General features: G+C 55.3%; 1 protein-coding gene across 1 annotated transcript in view; it reads right to left on the bottom strand.

Annotated features, from left to right (window-relative positions):
* Positions 1–17319: 17319 nt before the first annotated feature.
* The window catches only part of CRB1 (crumbs cell polarity complex component 1), a 47175-nt gene continuing 46348 nt past the window's right edge, over positions 17320–18146 (bottom strand). The window contains exon 9 of the mRNA XM_036235365.1: positions 17320–17655. Within this exon, the coding sequence (XP_036091258.1) occupies positions 17650–17655 (6 nt within the window). The 3' untranslated portion in view covers positions 17320–17649. The remainder of the gene's footprint in view (positions 17656–18146) is intronic.

The raw sequence follows: 18146 nt of genomic DNA, 5'->3' as shown, positions 1-18146 counted from the left end.
GACAAAGCATTCACCTCATAACAGGTGTTCAGCTGAAAGCTTTCACCACTTGATAGGAAGAGTGAGAAATACGTTCTATTTTCTTCTGTAGTGTCTGTGTAAAAAAAAAAAAAAAAAAAAAACTGCAGTGGCCACAAAACTAAGAAGGTGGGTCCCCGGGCCACACAAAGCGGAGTACGGTTGACAGGCACTAGAGCTCTTCCTGGAAGACACTGTCGTCTGGAAAATGCTGTTGCTCATGCTGAGGCTGAAATTGGCTGCACGAACCCTCGTTCCGTGACTTGCCGACCAGATGCGGCAAAACCACGGCGTCCGGGCAGTGCCCGGAGCCCTCCCTGTGGCTCCCGCGTGAGTCCGGCCGCGGTCGGGGCACGGGGCTCGCCCTCGGAGGGGCGCGAGGCTCTCACACCAGCCTCTCCGCGGCAGGCGGCGGCACCAGGCTCCACATCTCCACGCGGGACCCTTCCTTCTCCTGCCGGCTCGGGCTGTAGGCGCCCTGAGTGGCCCTTTTGCTGGACGCGACGACAGAGGCAGCGACGACCAGAGACAGGACGGACAGCAAGGCCACCGTCACTGAGCCGACGGCGGTGACGACGTCCACGACCAGGCCCTCGGCCAGCTGCAGGGATCGAAACAGCGGTGGCGTGAGCGACGGGCACAGGGCCCAGGGGCCGGGGCGGGGGCTGCGCGGGACGGGACGGAACCGGATCCGGCCCGCCCGGCGCTGGACTGAGACCCGGGTCTCGGGGGAGGTCGGGCGCGCTCACCCCGGGGCCACGAGGAATGACCAGCGGGCGTCTCGGACGCCGTGGCATGAATCACCCACCGCGTGTCCTGTGTCAGAACCTCGGGCGGACGCCGTGTGCCATCGAGGGCGGGGGACAGGCCCACGCGTGTCGTTTGTAAAACGGTTCTACAGCTGTAGAGACCGATGCCGCACACGCTCAAGGCCGAAAGTCCTAATGCAAAGGGCGGGAGTCAGAGGATGCTCTCGGGTCGGTTCTCTACGCACAAGTTTCAGTCCCGCGAATGGGCCGCTTGTCGCTGTCTCCAGGTCTATTTACTAATCACAGGTAACCCACGGCTCCCTCAACGTCTCGCCACATGACCGAGGGAGCCGATCGACAGACCGAGCGTCGCAAGCCCGAGCTTCAGACAGAGCGTTCCCTGGGAGGCTTCACCTGCCTGTCTCAAGGGGGCCGGCCGCTAAGCTCCGGCACTTGAAACCCCCCTGGAGGGCCCTTCGCTTTGAATTCCCGCCGCCGAAAGGCCTTTTTCTGCTCTGCTTTTCCTCGGCTGTGCTTAAAACACACAGCGCTGGAAAGACCTTCAGATGCCTGAAACGCCTTGACTGGGGCCCGGCGGGGGCCTCTGGGCGCAGGACTGTCCTGCAAGGCAGCTCGCGGCTCAGACCTGTTTGCGCGGCGTGGCTTCCAACCCCGCCCTTCTGAACGACCTTTTCTGGACAGATGTGCCCCAAATTAATTAAAAATTCCACATCAAATTATTATTTTTTAAACGGCTGATGCTGCCATCTGTAGCGTTAACATCTTTTTTAAACATAGGTTTACGCGCGACTGATCGGGAGTCACTGCGAACTCCGTGTCCGCAGAATGAAACCAGGAGGCCTTTCGCCGTTGGTTTCCCCAAAGGCGATTCCTTCTGGAGGGCCGGCTGGTCGGGGGTGCGTGACCCAAGGCAAGGCTAACTCTGCCGCTCCGCGGTGAGGCCGTCGAGTCTCATTGGGCACTATGCGCAGGGCACCCCTCCTGGCCCCCGGCAGCGCCGTGACGGGGTGACTCTTCCTGGACCCCAGAAGCGCGTGAGGGTCGGGCACGCATCTGCACACAGAGCTGCTCATGGCTCGTAGGCACTGGGGTGACTCGGTCCCTGGCCCCTGCGGCCAGGTGACCAGCCCTGGTCCTGCCACCCAGGACCCGCCCCGTGCACCGTCTGCCCTCAGAGGCGAGCGCGGCCCCGCGGGGCGCAGCCCCCGGCACCCTGGGCACGGGCAGGAGGCCGGCAACCTGGGCCGTCGGTGCCCGCCATCCCCTCGCTGACCGACTGGCCAGCGGCTCCGCGGTGAGCCGGCTCGTCTGGAAAGGGAGCAAAGGCGAGGCGTGTCTGTCCTCGGCACCGGGACCCGCCTGTGGCCGTGCCGAGGGCCAGCGACGGGGCGCGGGGCACGTGGGAGCAGCGAGCAGCCCCGGAGGAGGAGGCCTGCAGGGGTCCCGGGGGCGTGACCAAAGCTCTGACTTGCCGGGGGCTGCCCGAGGCCCGGCTGCACCCCCGGGCCCCCCAACCCCACACGCTGGTTCTCGTAAGGTGGGCGGAAGTGTCTGTGGTTCAAAACGGCACCTTGTGGGGCTAAAACCGGCCCCTGGGAGCATTGGGCCGACGACCCCGGATGCTCCCCGGAACGTGGCGACTTCCCTCCCTCACGCGGGACTCGGGCGGCGTTTGGGCCGGGGAGTTAGGGTGTTCGGATGCGCCCCTTGACCGTGGGGTCCCTTCCACCTTCCGTGTGAGTCTCGGGAGTGTGTGTGTGTTTGGTTTTACACGAGTAGCTACGTAAGATCGTTACGTACTGTTATGAGGATGAGCAGTCGATAGAAAAAGTAGAGATGTGGTTTTTAAAAACTGGCCTCGTATTTATCTTCTGTCTGTCTGTCTAGAGCAAATTAAAGCAGAGCGAGTGCGAGCACAGAGGGCAATGGCTTGTACAACCCGCCGTTGTCACGAGCGGGTCTCCGATTTGGTGGGTGGTAAAAGCCCCCCACGCGGACCTGAGACCTCGAACTGTCTCATTAAGGAATTGCTAGGAACAGCCGTTTCCATGGTAATCCTGAATGCGTGCCAGAGCTCCGTTTCTAACATGAATATCGCTCCAGCAGCCAATTTCCAACCATAAACACGGCGTCCGCGTCGCAGTTCTCAGGGGGAGACGGGGCCCCTGGGAGCCAACGGCGAGGACGTGGGGCCCCTCGGCCACATGCTCCTTTACCGAGTCGGCGCGAGGAGCCGGTGGACTCTGCAGGCCGGCGTCCTCCCTCAGAGCGGCAGGGGCGGGGACGGGGCGGGGGCACCGGGCTGCCCGCCGCTGGCACTGTCCCCATGTCCCACGTCCTCGCCCGCGGCTCTGCCCGTCCCGGAAGGCACACGGCCTCGCCGGGCCTGCTGGGCACAGGGCGCTGTGATCGAGGCCACAGGCTCTTTCTCGTTAACTGTCACCGAGGCCGTACGGCCCCTCGCGACGGCCGAGGCCGGGAGGACCAGCCTGAGATGGGACAGGCCGGTAGGGCGTCCATGGCAGCCCGCGAAGGGCGGGGGCAGCGCCGTGGGCAGCGGGGTGGACGTGCGGGGCCGCGGAACGGCCCGAGGCTGCGTCTTCGCGGCTCCAGCCCGGTGGACCCACCGGTCCCTTCAACACCGGCCCGAGTGTGTGTCCTCCTGCGGGCGTCAGGGAAAGAGGCCGATTCTGCAATGGTCACTCACGGCGGGACACGTTCCCCCCTGCGCGTGACGGTAATGGCCGGACGCGCGCCCCGCGCCGGCACGAGGCTCGGGTGCAGGGCGGCCGGCTCAGCCGCCTTCACCCCCTCCCGCCAGACGGCTAGGAAAGATGTCTGTCGTCTCCGGAACTTTCCGGGGAGACGGAGTGCAGCGCTTTGCACAGTGTGGCTGCTGACCGTGCTGGGTCCCACACTGCTGTGCGTCTCCCATCAAATGCATATTTACGAGAGAGAGAGAGAGAGACAGACAGACAGACAGACAGACAGAGGGAGAAGAGGGAGAGAGAGAGGAGCAAGACCGCAAAATGTTTTAAAAAATTGATGAATCTAGAGGGAGGATATCTTTGTGTTCACTGCATTACTTTTTTTCTGATTTTCTTTAGTTTAAAATTTTTTTCAAAAACAAGTTGGAAAGGAGTATTTTTACAAAGGATCATCATGATGACCGTAATTCCTTCAAACCCTGAATTTGCAGACCTGGCTCCCTCTGCCGTCCCTTCCCTGGCTGCCCGGACCTCGCTGACCGCTCTCTCTGCTTCTACCGCCCCGTAAACCTCGTCCCCATGGACGGTCCTGTCGCCCTACTGGACGCTGAGATGTGGACGAGTCGCATCCTCTCTCAGTTTCCTCATACGTCCGGCCCCCACGCTGCCCGCCAGCACCGGGCACACGGTGGCCGTGCCCGGACCCTCGTGATCCACCGGCCTCCGTCATCGTTCTTGACCTTAACGCCATGCCATGGCCTGGCCCTTTCTGCACCCGAATTTCTTTCTGCAGTTGGGCAAAGCTGTTATTAATTAATTCTCACGTTATGCAGAAAAACAGAGGGCCGCGTCCCCGATACCCCGTGGCTTATCGCGAGTCCCTTCGGCACACACAACTTCATTAGTGTTGTCGTATTTATCACCCCCAAATCAACACCAACTGCAGAGCGACGAAGGCCCCTTGGTTGGTGGTGACTTACTCCATGTCAGAACAGCCTTAGGAGCATGTCGGGATAATCTGACCAGCAAAAGGAAAACCAGAAAAATGTTCAAAAGCCAAATAGATATGCTGAGAACACCGAGCTCATTTTCCTGAGGATTTATGGCCAACTTATCAGAAAATTATTCGTTCCAAGCTTGCATTCAAACGAGTCCTTCAGTAACTCGGGAAAGAGTCCAGCCCCGGAAAAAAAAAAAACAGCCCCCCGTAATGAGATGCCCCCGCAACCCCGGCTTACAGCACACGGAGCTCAGTTTTCAGCAGTTGTGAGTCGGCAGTAAATCCAGCTCTTTCTCGGTGCGATCCCCGTCCACCTCAGACCTGCGTTATGTCGCCCGGGCATGTGGCCACGGCATTGTCCCCCTGATACACGTGCATGCGTGTTTACTAGTCAGGTAGGGGTTTAACGTCGGCCGCCGCCCAGGTGACGGCTCCCGGCGTGACCCAGCCGACGCGAACCCCCGCGCCCGCGCTCCACCACACGCTGTCGGCCGAGCCCGGCCCCAGCTCCAGAGGTCCCAGTGTGTCCACCGGACTCAAGCTGGCTTCCCCGCGCGTAGGCGATGAAGTGTGCCGTCCGGCCCCCGCGTGCGACACGTCACTTTAACTTTGTCAGCTTGTCACCGAAGTCCTTGTTCATAGAATCTATTGTGCCATTTACGCTCTTCTTATTTTAAAAAGCAAACGGAGACATGATGGCCCTTTCTCCCAGCATTCCATTGATGAATGTCTCTTCCCGACACCTTCTCTCCAATAACCCCAGAAGTAGCTATGTCTGTTGTCACTGTCAGTTTGTATCGAATCGTCAGACTTGTTTCAAAGTGGCCTGGCGGAAGATGAAAGAAACACAATGCTTTCTCAGCCTGGCCTTCTGTCTTCAAAAGAGCCTGAGACTTGGAACGTCCCCACAGAGCAGGACCCCGCAAAGCCGAGGCTGGCCGGCCCCGCGGTGACGTCGCCGAAAGCTGCGAGCTGGCAGCAAGTGAAAGCCCCAAGGCACGCGGCAACCGGGTAACGCCGACGCCCTCACCTCGTGACGCTCTGGCAGACCAGCATCCCGCTCGAGACCGGAACGCGTCTTTCCGAAGCCAGGTTTTCGTGTCCAAAAAGTCTGTAGACGTCAACGTTGGCAGGATTCGAGAATCCAGAACAAATGCCTTGTGTGTGACTTTGCTAACGGTCCGCCGAAATGCCCAAAGACACAGCCAGACGGAAGGGCGTGTTCACATGAACGCTGAAGGATGCAAAGCACTCCTTCCCCAAAATCAGGTCCAACCGCGTTACCTGTTCGTTTAAGAATGCTGCTGAGCCAAAGGTGCCCCACCTCCAACTGTAAACTTAGCGCAGGATTTGACGATAACAGAGCTGAGATTGTTATTTGATACTTACGGGTCTCTAAGTCTCTGCATGCAGTAATCATGATATTCAAAATGTCTGCACCGTCTTTTGAAGTAATAGTTTAGAAGATACTTGCCCAGGAAAGGACAGGACTTTGAGATGCCGAGAACTCTGTCCCGTCTCCACAAAAGGCTCACAGGGCACGTCACGCGAAGCCTCTCTCCGCCGGAAGCCACTGCTGTAAAACTGAAGATCAGGTTCTGTCTCCTGCACGATTCACAGACTATTTAAGAAGAAATGTGAGAATCCAGCGGGAGCCTTGGATTACATTTTAGCTCTATAATTTGCTACTAACATTCTAAAAATGTAAGTTTTTTTCTGGGTGATCTTCATTCCTCTATTTGCTCATAGTCTGTGTCATATGGACATTTGAATTGCAGCCGACCCTTGAACAAGGTGGGGGTCAGCGGTGCCGACCCCAGCTCCCACAGCGGAAAATCTGTGTATGTAACTTTTGACTCTCCCCAAAACGCATCGACTAACGGCCTACCGTTAACCGGGAGCCTTACACATATTTTATTCATGTACCATATACTGTATTTGAGAATAGAAAATGGTATTAAGAATGTCATGAGGAAAACATATTCACAGCATTTCTGGAAAAACATCCACATACAAGTAGATCTGCTCTGTTCAAACCCGTGTTGGTCAAGGGCCAGCTAACTGTATTTATGTTTTTTTTCCTTCCCTGCATTTTGAAGTAATCGCTAAAAGAATATTCCCCCTTAGGGACATTTTTGTCTTCTAAATTCCCAAGAGTTCAAACTGTAAACTAAGCCTCTTCGTTTTCGTGCTGTAGTACAACTCACTTTTTCCCACACCCCAGAATAGCTCTCCTCTCTCCCCTCAAAAAAAAAAAAAAAAGACCTCCCCTGGGTCTCTAACTTTCCTGTCCCACTGCTGTTTAGATTAGATTACTCGTTGTCCTCAGGGGCGGGAAGAAAACCGTGATTAGTCATCACTGGTCTTGAAAAAACCCTGTTGACGGGACCGAGCCAGCTCTCCAACCGTGCTCGGTGCTCATGTCCTTCTCAGGGTCATCCGGCTCACACGGTGCGGATCAAACACCCAGCCCGGGATTTTCAGGGTGGCGAGGAGGCGCAGGTACAGCCCGCCCACGGCCCCGGGTGCAAAAGGAAGCCACCTGCTGCCGGGTCCCCACGCGAGGAGCCGTCGCGAAGCCGGGGGAGACGACGGGGTCGCAGCACCGCTCGGCTCCGACCCAGACCCCCACCCCCTGCTCCGGGTGGCGGGCCCGGCGATACGTCACCACCCCATGCAAAGCCATTTCCCGTGCCCCGATGTGGTCCTTAGAAGCTGGTCCTCACCAGCTCTCTTTCCCTGAAATTTCGGCGCTGTTTTTTAGGCTCTTCGCCTCATCGCGGGAACGTGGGGTGAACACATTATTTCTGTAACAAAATGACTACTAGGTCTCTCGTTACGCGTGCGGTCTCCCCAGGCGACACATCTTCGACGTCCAGTTTGTTTTCGACGATGGAATTGCGCGTGACATGCTTTGGCACTAGGGGACGCTGACGAGGGCGCTCCTGGCACAGGCTAACGGCACGGAGACGTCGCCCTTGTTCGGACGAGCGTGCGAGCCCGTTCTCTGTATCCGTGAGTCTGTTTCTCTCTCTCTCTCTTTTTAATTTTATTTTCCACACATCAGTGAAATTGCCCATAATTTGTCTTTCTGTCTGGCTTATGTCACTTAGTAAAATAATCCGGGGTCTATCCATGTTGTTGCAAACGGCAAGATTCCATTCTTTTTCACGGCTGGGGAATATTCCATCGTGTGTGTGTGTGTGTGTGTGTGTGTGTGTGTGTGTGTGCGCGCGTGCGTGTGTGTGTAGACCACATCTTCAGAGGACAAGTCAGGGAACCCTAATCGTGGCCCTGTTTTCTTTTTCTTTTTATCTGTTTTATGTATTGGGGTTTCAAATAAAATTTCCTTTGAAAAAGAAAAAAAAAAGAGAGAGAGACGACTTAAGCAGTTTGTCTGAAGTCACGCTGGCGAACCGCGGACGCGGTGGCCAGGTGGCCCGGTGGCCGGACCGCGTTCCCTCGCCCACGGAGGCGTCTCGGGTCGAGTACTTGACGGACGTAACCCCAACTCCATCCCCCACGTCAGCCGCGGTACCCTGACGCGACACGTTTTCACACCGAGACGTGGGTAACACCGTTTGTTTACTGTTTCACGTTTCTTGCCTTGTGCTCCCTAACCAGCCGCGCCTCCCTGCCGGCCGCCGCGCTTTCTTGTTATTTTTTTTTTCCAGGACCTCGCATGTGAGAGCCAGCGTCGGGGAGGAAGGCTGACGGATGGAAGGATTTGGTTTGCTCGTTCTGGGAGAGCCCCTCACACACAGTAGGCATCTGAGAGGTAAGCTCTGTCCATAAACAGTGCCTGCGCGCACCCCGAAAAATGCAGCGGGAGAACCCAGCAAAGGAGCCACGTTCACAACGTCCAGCCCCCTGGTTTTAACACCCCAGCATGTCTATCAAGAAATGAAACAGCTGAGCGCCGCAGAAGCCGTGTCCCGGGGCGGCCGGCTGCAGGAGACAGCCCCCCCCAACCTCCTGTGTTCACACGGTGCTACCAGGTGACGAGTAAGGAGTACCTGCTCCCTGCTCCGCGTCAGGCAACCGGGTATCGAGCCGACAGCGTCCTATCCGTGCGGCCCTGATACCCGGCCATGTGTCGCTTCCCACGGTAGGTATTAACGGCGAAGCGCACGCAGCTCCTCGCCGGCTGGGGGCCGCCTGAGCTCAGCACGTTCCCGGCGTTATTTGCTGAGATGCAGATAATTGTACATCTCGTTAACGAGTTTCCATGTATTTTTTACTTCGTCAGCAGGTTCTTGAATCGATGCCCAGATTAGGTTTGCCTATCATCAGCACAATTTGACTTGGGTGGAAAGTTTGAAATTTATGCGTAATTAAGAACTGCACATCACTCGCGAATTTCCAGGGCGCAGCCGCGACGCCTCGGGGACGCGCCGTCGCCGCGGGTTTGCCTGCCCGCTCCCCGCGCACGTCGGCCCCTTCGCCTCTGACCGAATGAAGGTGTCCGTGACCCTGGGGCGCGCTGATGGGCGAACGAAGGCGGGTGTCCACACCTCGCCCGCCGCCCCAGGAGTTCGGGGTCCCCGAGCGTGGCAGAACTGCAAAGTCCTTTTTGCACGCCTCTTGAGACACTGAATCTCAAAACCATTATATAGGAGCTTCTATTTTCTTGTAGATGTAAAAAAAAAAAAAAAGCCATTTACGTGAAAACACGTGCACAAATTTCGCTACACGCGAAGTTCGTGAGTGTGACTTAGACGGCGCCAGAATTCGACGATGTCCCACTGATGAGGACGGCCGCTAGAACACTCCCGAGCTGCTTCACTGCAAGGGCACCTCGCTCACTACTCAAAAGGCCGATGCAAGGAAAAAAAAAAAAAGGTTATCCCACACGACCACGTCGAAAATCCAGGAAGACGGCGTACACGGGTGTGCGTAAAATGTTATGAAGTCTAACTTCTTTTCTTCATAAGAGCATACTTCTCATTTGGGCAGCAAAAATTCGAACGGGCGTGTGCTGGGCCACGGCCTCCGACAGCTCGGGGCATGGCGACCCTCCGTCCTCCTGCTTGATTTCGGGGTCCGCACCTTTCGGTGTGCAGAAAGCCGCGTTCAAACGGAAGATGCCATCTTCTTCTCTTCCGCGGACTTTAGAGCTCGTCGCCTATCACAGGCACCCAGAGCTTTCTGAGCTGAACTGGTGAGTTGATGACATTGTAAAACAAAGGCAAAAAGGACCCTCTAGGCACAAGTGAGGAGCAGCTCCTGCTGCACCAGGTGACAGTCGGCACCTTCGCCCGGTCGGGACGAAGGCTCTGCACGTCCGGGTTTCCGGCCCCGTCTGGACGTCCCCTGGAGCGCAGAGAACTCACTCGGTGGGGGCTGGCGACCGCGACCGCAGCCGGTGTTCGCTGGGATGCGTAAATCAGTGGACGAATTCTCGAGAGGCAACCAAAGACGGTGTCCTCGTCCCGTCCGCCCTGGCCGGCAGTGCTCTGCGAGCTGACGTGCGGGACGCAGCCTCCTCCCCGTCTCAGGCGTCGGACCAGCGGCCGCTCAGAGGCCCTGCTCGTGGGGACAGCGCACCTGCGGCACGCCTCCCGGCCCCAGAACGGCGCCACGGGGACGCGCGTCCCCCTCCGAGGGGTGGCGGCCGGGGCTCACCCCCCTCCTTACCCCCCCTCCCCCCACCCCCTACCCCTGCTCAAGTTTTAGTGAAGGGAAACTTAAGCTGAGTATCCTCCAACTACCTCGGACCAAAACATGTCTTTGGTCCTTTGAGAGCAAAGGGGAGAGTGTCACAGGCCTGAAAATCCTCAACTGATGAGTCGGAACTTTGGAAAGATTCAAATAAGTTAAAAAAGAAAAAAAAAGAAATGAGGGAGAGGGCTATTTAAAACAAGACTTAGCCGCAAACTATGCCTAGAGAAAACTCTTAATTAGCGGAAATCAAAACCCGAGTTACAGATTGTGGGTCTTTAATAAGCTAGTTTGAAAACCACCCCGTCCAGAAAAACAAACAAACAAACAAACAAAAAAACCAATTGCTCAACAAAAACGTCCCACCTGTACAGCATTATTTAGAAAATAAATAAATTTCTGGAACGAGGAGCACTTTGTACTGGTTTGCGTTCCAACGGCCAGGAGTAAGTCTGAGACGGCCGCGAGGGAGTTTTCATTCATCAAGTGAAACTGTCATTAAAGAAAGGCGTGGCCGTTTTTGATCCGTTTCCTTCAGGTCGGAAACGGAAACCCGTGTGCGGCCACAACCTGCAGGGAAGTTTAGAGGAAAACGGGGCACGCTCCTGAAACGCGACGTTAGAGAACGACTCTTCCTTCTCCGGCTGGATCTTAGCAGACGTCCGGGGAATCCAGCCCGGAATCCAGGCCACCCTTCCTCATTCGTCCGGTTTCCTGTCCCTTTGATTCCCAGCAGGACTCACCGCTCCACGTCATCCGAACTTTGTCCCCACTATTGATGTTACTCACGGCCTTTCTCTCTCTCTCTCTCTCTCTCTCTCTCATGCTCCCCCATTCTCTGTAACCTTTCTTGGGTTTCCTGGCCTCACCGAATTCCCGTGAAGACGGCCCCTGCTGTCCCAGCTCACGGTGACCAGACTTCTGAGAGTTCAGGCTGCGCTTTAACTCCGCGCCGTAAGTTCAGGGCTCGGCTGTTTGCACTGCACCTTGCGCCTTATTTTCTTTCCCTCTGACACCAGGTCGTAGTTTCCTCCAAATGATGAGCGTGGGGGTGACATAGATTATATTCCCCCGATTCCCCCGCCACCGTCCCGCGGCCGCTCTGGGGGGAAGCTCTCACGCTCTCGGCGTGGGCTCGGGCGGGAGGCGCTGCCTGTGTCATCATGGGACAAACAAAGCAAAAAAAAAAAAAAAAAAACCAGAAATGAAAACCAGAACGCGGTGTTCCTGCTGCGGGGCCCAGAACGCCGGCTTATCCCTCGGGAGCGGCCGCTGCCGACGAAGGCGGCCCACGGGGAGGACGGACGGACGGACGGGCAGGGGGAGTGGGCGGCACCAGCTCCTCGGGCTCAGCTCGGTTTGGAAGCGGGAGGACAGCCGGACGATCTGCGCACGCCTCGTGTGACAGCCAGGTCTGCGGAACGTGGCAGGACCCGGTCGGATGGACGGAGCCTGGGGGCGAGCGCGGAAGTCCCCGGCCGCGTCTCCGAGCGCCCGTGGCCACCGCGGCAAAGGGTCTCTCCACCATGACCCCTCCTCGCTGTCGCCTGGAGCCCCCCTCCTCCTGAGCCCCCTCCTCCTGAGCCCCCCCTCCTCCTGAGCCCCCCTCCTGAGCCCCCCCTCCTCCTGAGCCCCCCTCCTGAGCCCCCCTCCTCCTGGGTCTCCCCCTCCTCCTGCGCCCCCTCCTCCTGAGCCTCCCCTCCTCCTGAGCCCCCCCTCCTGAGCCCCCCCTCCTGAGCCCCCCTCCTGAGCCCCTCCTCCTGAGCCCCCCCTCCTGAGTCCCCCCTCCTGAGCCCCCCCGCCATGCCCGCCCCCGTCAGCGCTGCGGCCTCTGTAACAATCTGCCCGGCGTGTTGTCTTTGGGCCTGTGCCATAAACATCCTCGCTTCTCCAGCATCCTCAGGCCTTGCTCGCTGTTCCCGAAGGAGCCCACGGCTCTGGGCGTTTTCCAGCGTTTTGACTGCAAATATCAAAATGAAGTTACACCGGGAAGAACTAACCCCCCGCCAAGGCAGCAGGTGGCTGCGCCCACCCCGGGGCCCCCAGGGGAGCAGGCGCTGGGCCTTCTGGGGGCTCTGTGCCAACGGGCACGCCGTCTTCCTTGTGACTTAATTTCTTCTGTGAGAAACAATTAACACTTTGGTAACAAACAATCGGGCAAAACAAAAAACACGCTGGGAAAAGGCGCTGTTCGTTTTGCTAAGAAAACTCCTGTTGGTTCTTTAAGGCCTGAGTCAGCCGTCACCCGGGGAAGCGTTTTCTGCTCCGGGGACAGCCTGACGTCCTCGCCTGCGCACACTACATGCCAGTCGCTTGTCCTTTTGGTAGATACCCAGGCGCCTGGTCCGCCAGGTGCAAGGTGCCGGAGGGACACAGGACCCTTGCGGGTCCTGGGCCAGGGCCAGGCTGGGCACACGAGGCTTTGCAGCCCTGCCGGCCGGAACGAGGCGACGCGCCTCGGAGCCCGGGGGCTCGCGCTGCGGCTTCCGAGCCGATGACACGGACCAGGTGCTCGCCCACCCTGTGCCCGAGCGCTCCTCCGTGACACGGGCCGACGGCACCAGCCGTCTGGGCGTCCGCGAATCCCGAGGGACACGTGTGTGCGCCTCAAGGCCTCGGGAGCAGGCGGCTCGGGGCAAGCGCGGCACGAAGGTGGCCGTCGTCGGCACGGCCACTACGTGCGCGAGGGGCGCGCGTTCGGGGCGGCGGGGAGCGGGGGGGCGCCCGACGCCAACGGGGCCGGGCGCGGGGACAGGGCAGGCCTCGTTGGCCGGGTGTGAGAACTTGGATACTCGACCAGGAAAAGAAGAATGAAACGAGGATTCGAGGCTCAAAGAGCGACGAGCGACGTGTCCCGTCCGAGTCTCTCCTCACGGTCTCGGCAGCGGCCAGCGCGCACTGGCTTTCGGGCGGGCAGAGCGAAAGGACGCGGGTTTTGACAATTCGGTCGTGGTCATCTCGACGAGAAGAGAAGCTGCACTCCCGGTCGCCCAGGTCTTGAGGGGCCCTGTCCATTCCGATAGGATGAAGTGCTTTTCTCGCAGCAAAGGGGAAGTTAGATATGTCCCCGAGGGCTTCTCTGTGAGCACCCTGGTGCGTCCGCCTGACTGGTCGCGGGTGACACGGAGCCTTGTTTTCGTGGATCAGCGTGTCCTCTGGGATTGGCTCTGGAAAGAGCCAGTTTGGATCAAATTCCGCTTGCACGTGAAGAATAGAATTTCTGTGTGCCTGGCTCTCGGACAGACGTGGTCCCCTCGTGGAAAGTGTGGCTCACGTCTCTTTATGACATGTCGTCACCCGAGCGGTCACTAATGACCAAGTCTCGCTCGTTTTCATCCTGCAAATGTGGTGGGAAAACGGGCCACCTTTCCGGGCTTAACCTGTGGCGTCCCTTTGATCCCGATTTCTGTAACTCCGGGGCAGAATGCTGGCTGCCGAGAAGTTGAAGGAGTAGGTTAGTTTTAACACGTGATTTTTGTCCTAGCTTTCTGGTAGCGGCCAGAGTGATTTCAGTCGCTTGTCAGGCATTAATAGGTACTTCGAGCAACAAATATACAGAAACCTCCGTTTTCGTTTATAGCATAGTCTCGCTGTCACCGACAGGCAAGGCACCGAGCCCAGCACGGTGAGCAGTGGCGACAAATTAGTAAATCACAGGTATGTCAGGGAGAGCGGGCGGAAGTAATAAGTACTCAGAGCTACACGAGGAACTAAATTAAACTCAGACAGACGATGAAACGGTCATTGATACGCTTTCCCACCGACGTTTCATTGTAAATAGCCTGTTATTTTTCGGGTGAGTGATATATCTGATCATTGTTTCCTTTCTGTATACATCAGTCTCTACTAGATTTCCATCGTTTACATAAAACAGTCTGTGATTCGGTCAGTAGAGTTATAAGAAAAAGATAATAGCGATGGTCTTCATGTCCTTTTAGAAAGAGAGAATCTTTTTTATTTTTATCAAGGTTCGAGTGCTAAATTCCTGTAGCGTGCCCAGTTTTCCACATGTTATTTCATTTGCTCTCACAAAAACACAGGTCGGCCATGGATTCAGTGAGCTGCAGCCTTATTTCCTGAGGCGACGTAAGCCACTCAAGGAGGAAATCCACATTACATAAAAATCTATACATTCGTTCTTCGCAAGAATTTCAAAGAACAGGAGAAATCGAATTCATGTCACGTTAAGCTACATGACAGCGTGGTATTCAGCTGCCCACTAGCCGATTCTCGTTTGCTTGGTCTCAGCTCTATTTTTAATAGAGGAAACTGAGGCTAAGAGTTCAAAAAAAGCAAGGGACATAATTCAAGAAAACGGAACTAACAAAATACAAGCAACTTCATTGTTCGCCTTGAGTCACTTGGTCAACTCATTGGTCGGTGACACTTAGACCTAATTTCTGAGAGGATCTCTGGTACTTTCTGGAACTTTCTGAACAGGCTATCCATCATTTCACAAGGATGTTCAGACTCTTCGTTTAGCCAAACAAAAAGGAACTTTCTTATCCTGTCCCTGTCCCCTTGCCAAGTCCCCTTGTTATTCTCCCTACGTGACATCTTGTCTATAGAATCGCCACTTCCCTGTTCTCTAAGGACCACTCTCTATGTACACAGGAAGGAGGAGGAGGCATGGCCGAAAACGGAGACATAGTTTAGTTCAAATGATACATCGTGCAAATGGGCACAATGCATTTTTTTCTTCTTTAGCTACATCCAGGTTATGTTTCAGAAGCTTGGTCTAGAGGTGACTGTGTGAATTCCTGTCACTCGGGTGAGACGACCCCTCCCTGGCGTCTGGCTGAAGCGTGGCCAGCTTGGGCAGGGACAGCGTAGACCTGCATGAGGACACTTTGCATGGAGGCCGACGAGAGGGGCCTTTGCAGAGAGGGAAAGAACAGGCCCCTCGGCCTTGATGGCCACCGGTGTGGCGTCTGGGGCGGGACCTCAACCCAGGAAGGTGAGTGCTGGTGCTTCCGGGCTCACGATATGTGGCGTGTGCGTGAGTGTGAGTGTGTGTGTGTGCGTGTGCATGAGTGTGTCTCAGTTCCAAGGATGAGAAGTCTACGGACACAGAAACAAAGGCTTTTATTTTTTGGTGCAAAGGTAGAGAAGATGCCGTCGCACACGATGCGGTTGAAAACACAGGAATAAAGACGAAGGGACAGATTTTTACGTCGGATATTTCATGACGAGACATTCGGGAAACAGAAAAGCCATCGACGATTCCCGTGACAGCAGAGGCGTCACTGAACGGAGAAAGAGACCGCGAGTGACTCGAAGTGTATCTGGAAGGGAACGCGTCACGTGTGGAAGGGCCCGTAACTGCATAACCACGGAACTTTCCAAAACGGAGCAAACGTGGAGACCGGACGGGCGCCCGCTGCTTGTAATCGGTGTGCACTTAGTCACGCCTTTAGGGATAGCGACGGGAAGGTTTTCCCCACGACCTTGGTCACAAAGTCTGCCTCTGGGACGGGTCCCGTGGGAGAGCAGGGTGGCACGTGCCACCCGGGTGTGAGGGAGGTGGGTGCATGTGACGGACAGACTCCGAAACGAGTCACGCCCAGCCTCACACGACTACCAGCAACGCGCCGCAGGACCTGAATTCGTTGCATGAGATTTTACATTTCTATTGAGACAGGAAACTGAATATATTTCCTTTGCTTTTAGAGATGCTGTTTGTCCCTTGGTTTTGAACGGGATCTTTAGCTTTCCCTTGGTCCTTTCCCCAGAAAAACAACTTTCTTAAAAACAATCGTGAGTAAATGAGTATTGGATGCCACCCAATGAATAAATCACCCTCACATTTTCAAACCAGGGCAGCTCCTAAAAATACAAACACGTTTACAAAATGATATCTAACAGGCCCTTGTTATTGGAGTTGTTTTCCAAATTAACTTATAATTTATTTTCCCTTTAAACGAGTAGAAATAATGTCTCCTTTAGAAGGATAGGTCCACACGAAAATATTTCACATAAATGATGACATACCAATGGCAGCAATAAAGATATTAGCAAATGTTCTAATTACTATTTTATACACTCTCCTAAAGCCAAGCAAGAAAATATGAATTTTTGCATTTCTTATTAACTTCATAGATCTGTCATTTCAGGTATTTATTTATTTAAAAAAATTTATAGTGCTAAATATATTTTGACTATAATAGGTACTCTGCTTTTTTTTTTTTTCAGAAAGATAGTTGAAGAGGATAAATTTACTTGCCAGTTTTAGAAAAATATGCCTCCCAGAGGTTCATGCTCTATAATATATATTTTTCGGTGCGTGTTCATACACAGTAGTACCTATTTTGTATTCGGTTTGCATTGAAGATGTCGAAGAGCGATTGCAATCAGTCTGTTTGATAGGAATGTCAACACGCTCATAACTCTGGAAGCAGTTGAGCTCTTTTGCGTGTGTAGAAGGTGTTGCAGGGAGAAGAAGTGGAGAAGGGATGTTTCTTTCGCCTTCTCTCCCTTTTTAAGTTTAATTTTATTGTTAGTGCCAAGCGCACAGTTAGACACCTACCCGCGACCCCCCGATTGCTCTCTCCCCTCCTCTCTGCCCCCCGCCTTCCCTAAGCCACGCCCCATCTCTCCTTTTGCTGGGGAAGAGGCGGCTTCACGAAATCCTAAGTTATACCCATGAGGCTTAGTCTGAGGATTGAGACGAATTACATCAGAAAACTTTCTTTCTGCGTTTTTATGTAATTTCACGTAATTCTCTGCTTCCTCTTTATCTATATATATTTTTTAACTTACCAGAGAACCAGCAACACTTTATTCGAAAAGCTACGTATAAAAACATAGGTGGATATATGAACAGTTTAATCAGTAACTTTCAAATCGTGAATTGAAGAACACGAATGGTTAAGGATTAAGGTGGATGAGGGCAACTTACAGCATAAAAAAATTCATAGAAATAGACTCGGGGAGAAAGTGGTTTCCGACTGCATTGGGGGTGTTAAGAATGATAATATATTTCTAGTAAATGAAGTCAATAATGACATGTTTCTGGGTATAGTAAGAAAAAAATGTTTTTGCGTTTACATGTAGACTAGCTAAATACTTGACATACTCACGAAGTGCCTGTGATCTGCTCACAGTAGTCCTGGAACTTATTTGCGTTTTCGAGGCTTGTTTTTTGTTTTTGTTTTTGTTTTCGTTTTTTGCTTTTAGAGGTCTAAACCGAGTCAAGGCGTTCCTGGAAACGCAACGGCTTCCGCGCTGGCGGGTGACCCACGGACGCCGGCGAGCCCCCTACGCGCCCCACTCGACCACGGGCTCGTCGTTCGTGCGCAGGAGGAGGTAAGAGAGGAGCTGGAAGAGATTCTGCCACACCAAGAGGGAGACATAGAGGGACAGGCCGCTTACGTGGGTCTCGCAGCGGCTGCCCGCGAAGCCCGCGGCGCAGAGGCAGCGGAAGGCGTCCGGCGTGTGCTGGCACAGGCCTCCGTTGAGGCAGGGGTCAGAGGCACACTCGTCCACGTCCTGGTCACACCTGGGGAGGAAGCAGGGACAGTGGAAGGCAGGCGCCTGTCGCATGAGGCGGCCGTGCAGCGGGGAAGGGAGGGAGACCTCGCCGCGCCTGCCTGCCTGCACCGGTGCAAGTTTAACGACCAGCCCTGTGCCTTTTCCACATCCTGGGCGGGGGAGACCGGCCCTAACGCTCCCGGAGCCTATTCTGGGTTTAAGGGAAATAATCTGTACACGTGCGCATTGAACTAAAAGGGGGAAACCGGTCTAAATACTTAGAAACCAAGAGAAAACCGACCCGAGGGCACCAGCGGCTCTAGAGAGAGAGGGGCCTAGTGTCCTTGACGCCGTGCGAGTCCGGCTTACGGGGGACCCTGAGGAGGGAGGTTGGGGGTCGGCCGTGGCTGTCAGCCTGGAGTCGAGTCGCTGACCTGCCCTCGGGCTGTCGGGGTTCCAGGTCGATGCCCTCAGGCAAAAGCCCGTTGAAAACAGAACAACACAACACATACTTGGTTT

The sequence above is a fragment of the Rousettus aegyptiacus genome, unplaced genomic scaffold, assembly GCF_014176215.1.
Source record: "Rousettus aegyptiacus isolate mRouAeg1 unplaced genomic scaffold, mRouAeg1.p scaffold_m13_p_18, whole genome shotgun sequence".
Classification (NCBI taxonomy): Eukaryota; Metazoa; Chordata; class Mammalia; order Chiroptera; family Pteropodidae; genus Rousettus; species Rousettus aegyptiacus.
The sequence above is the reverse complement of the archived record's forward strand: the minus strand, read 5'-3'. Positions and strand labels throughout refer to the sequence as shown.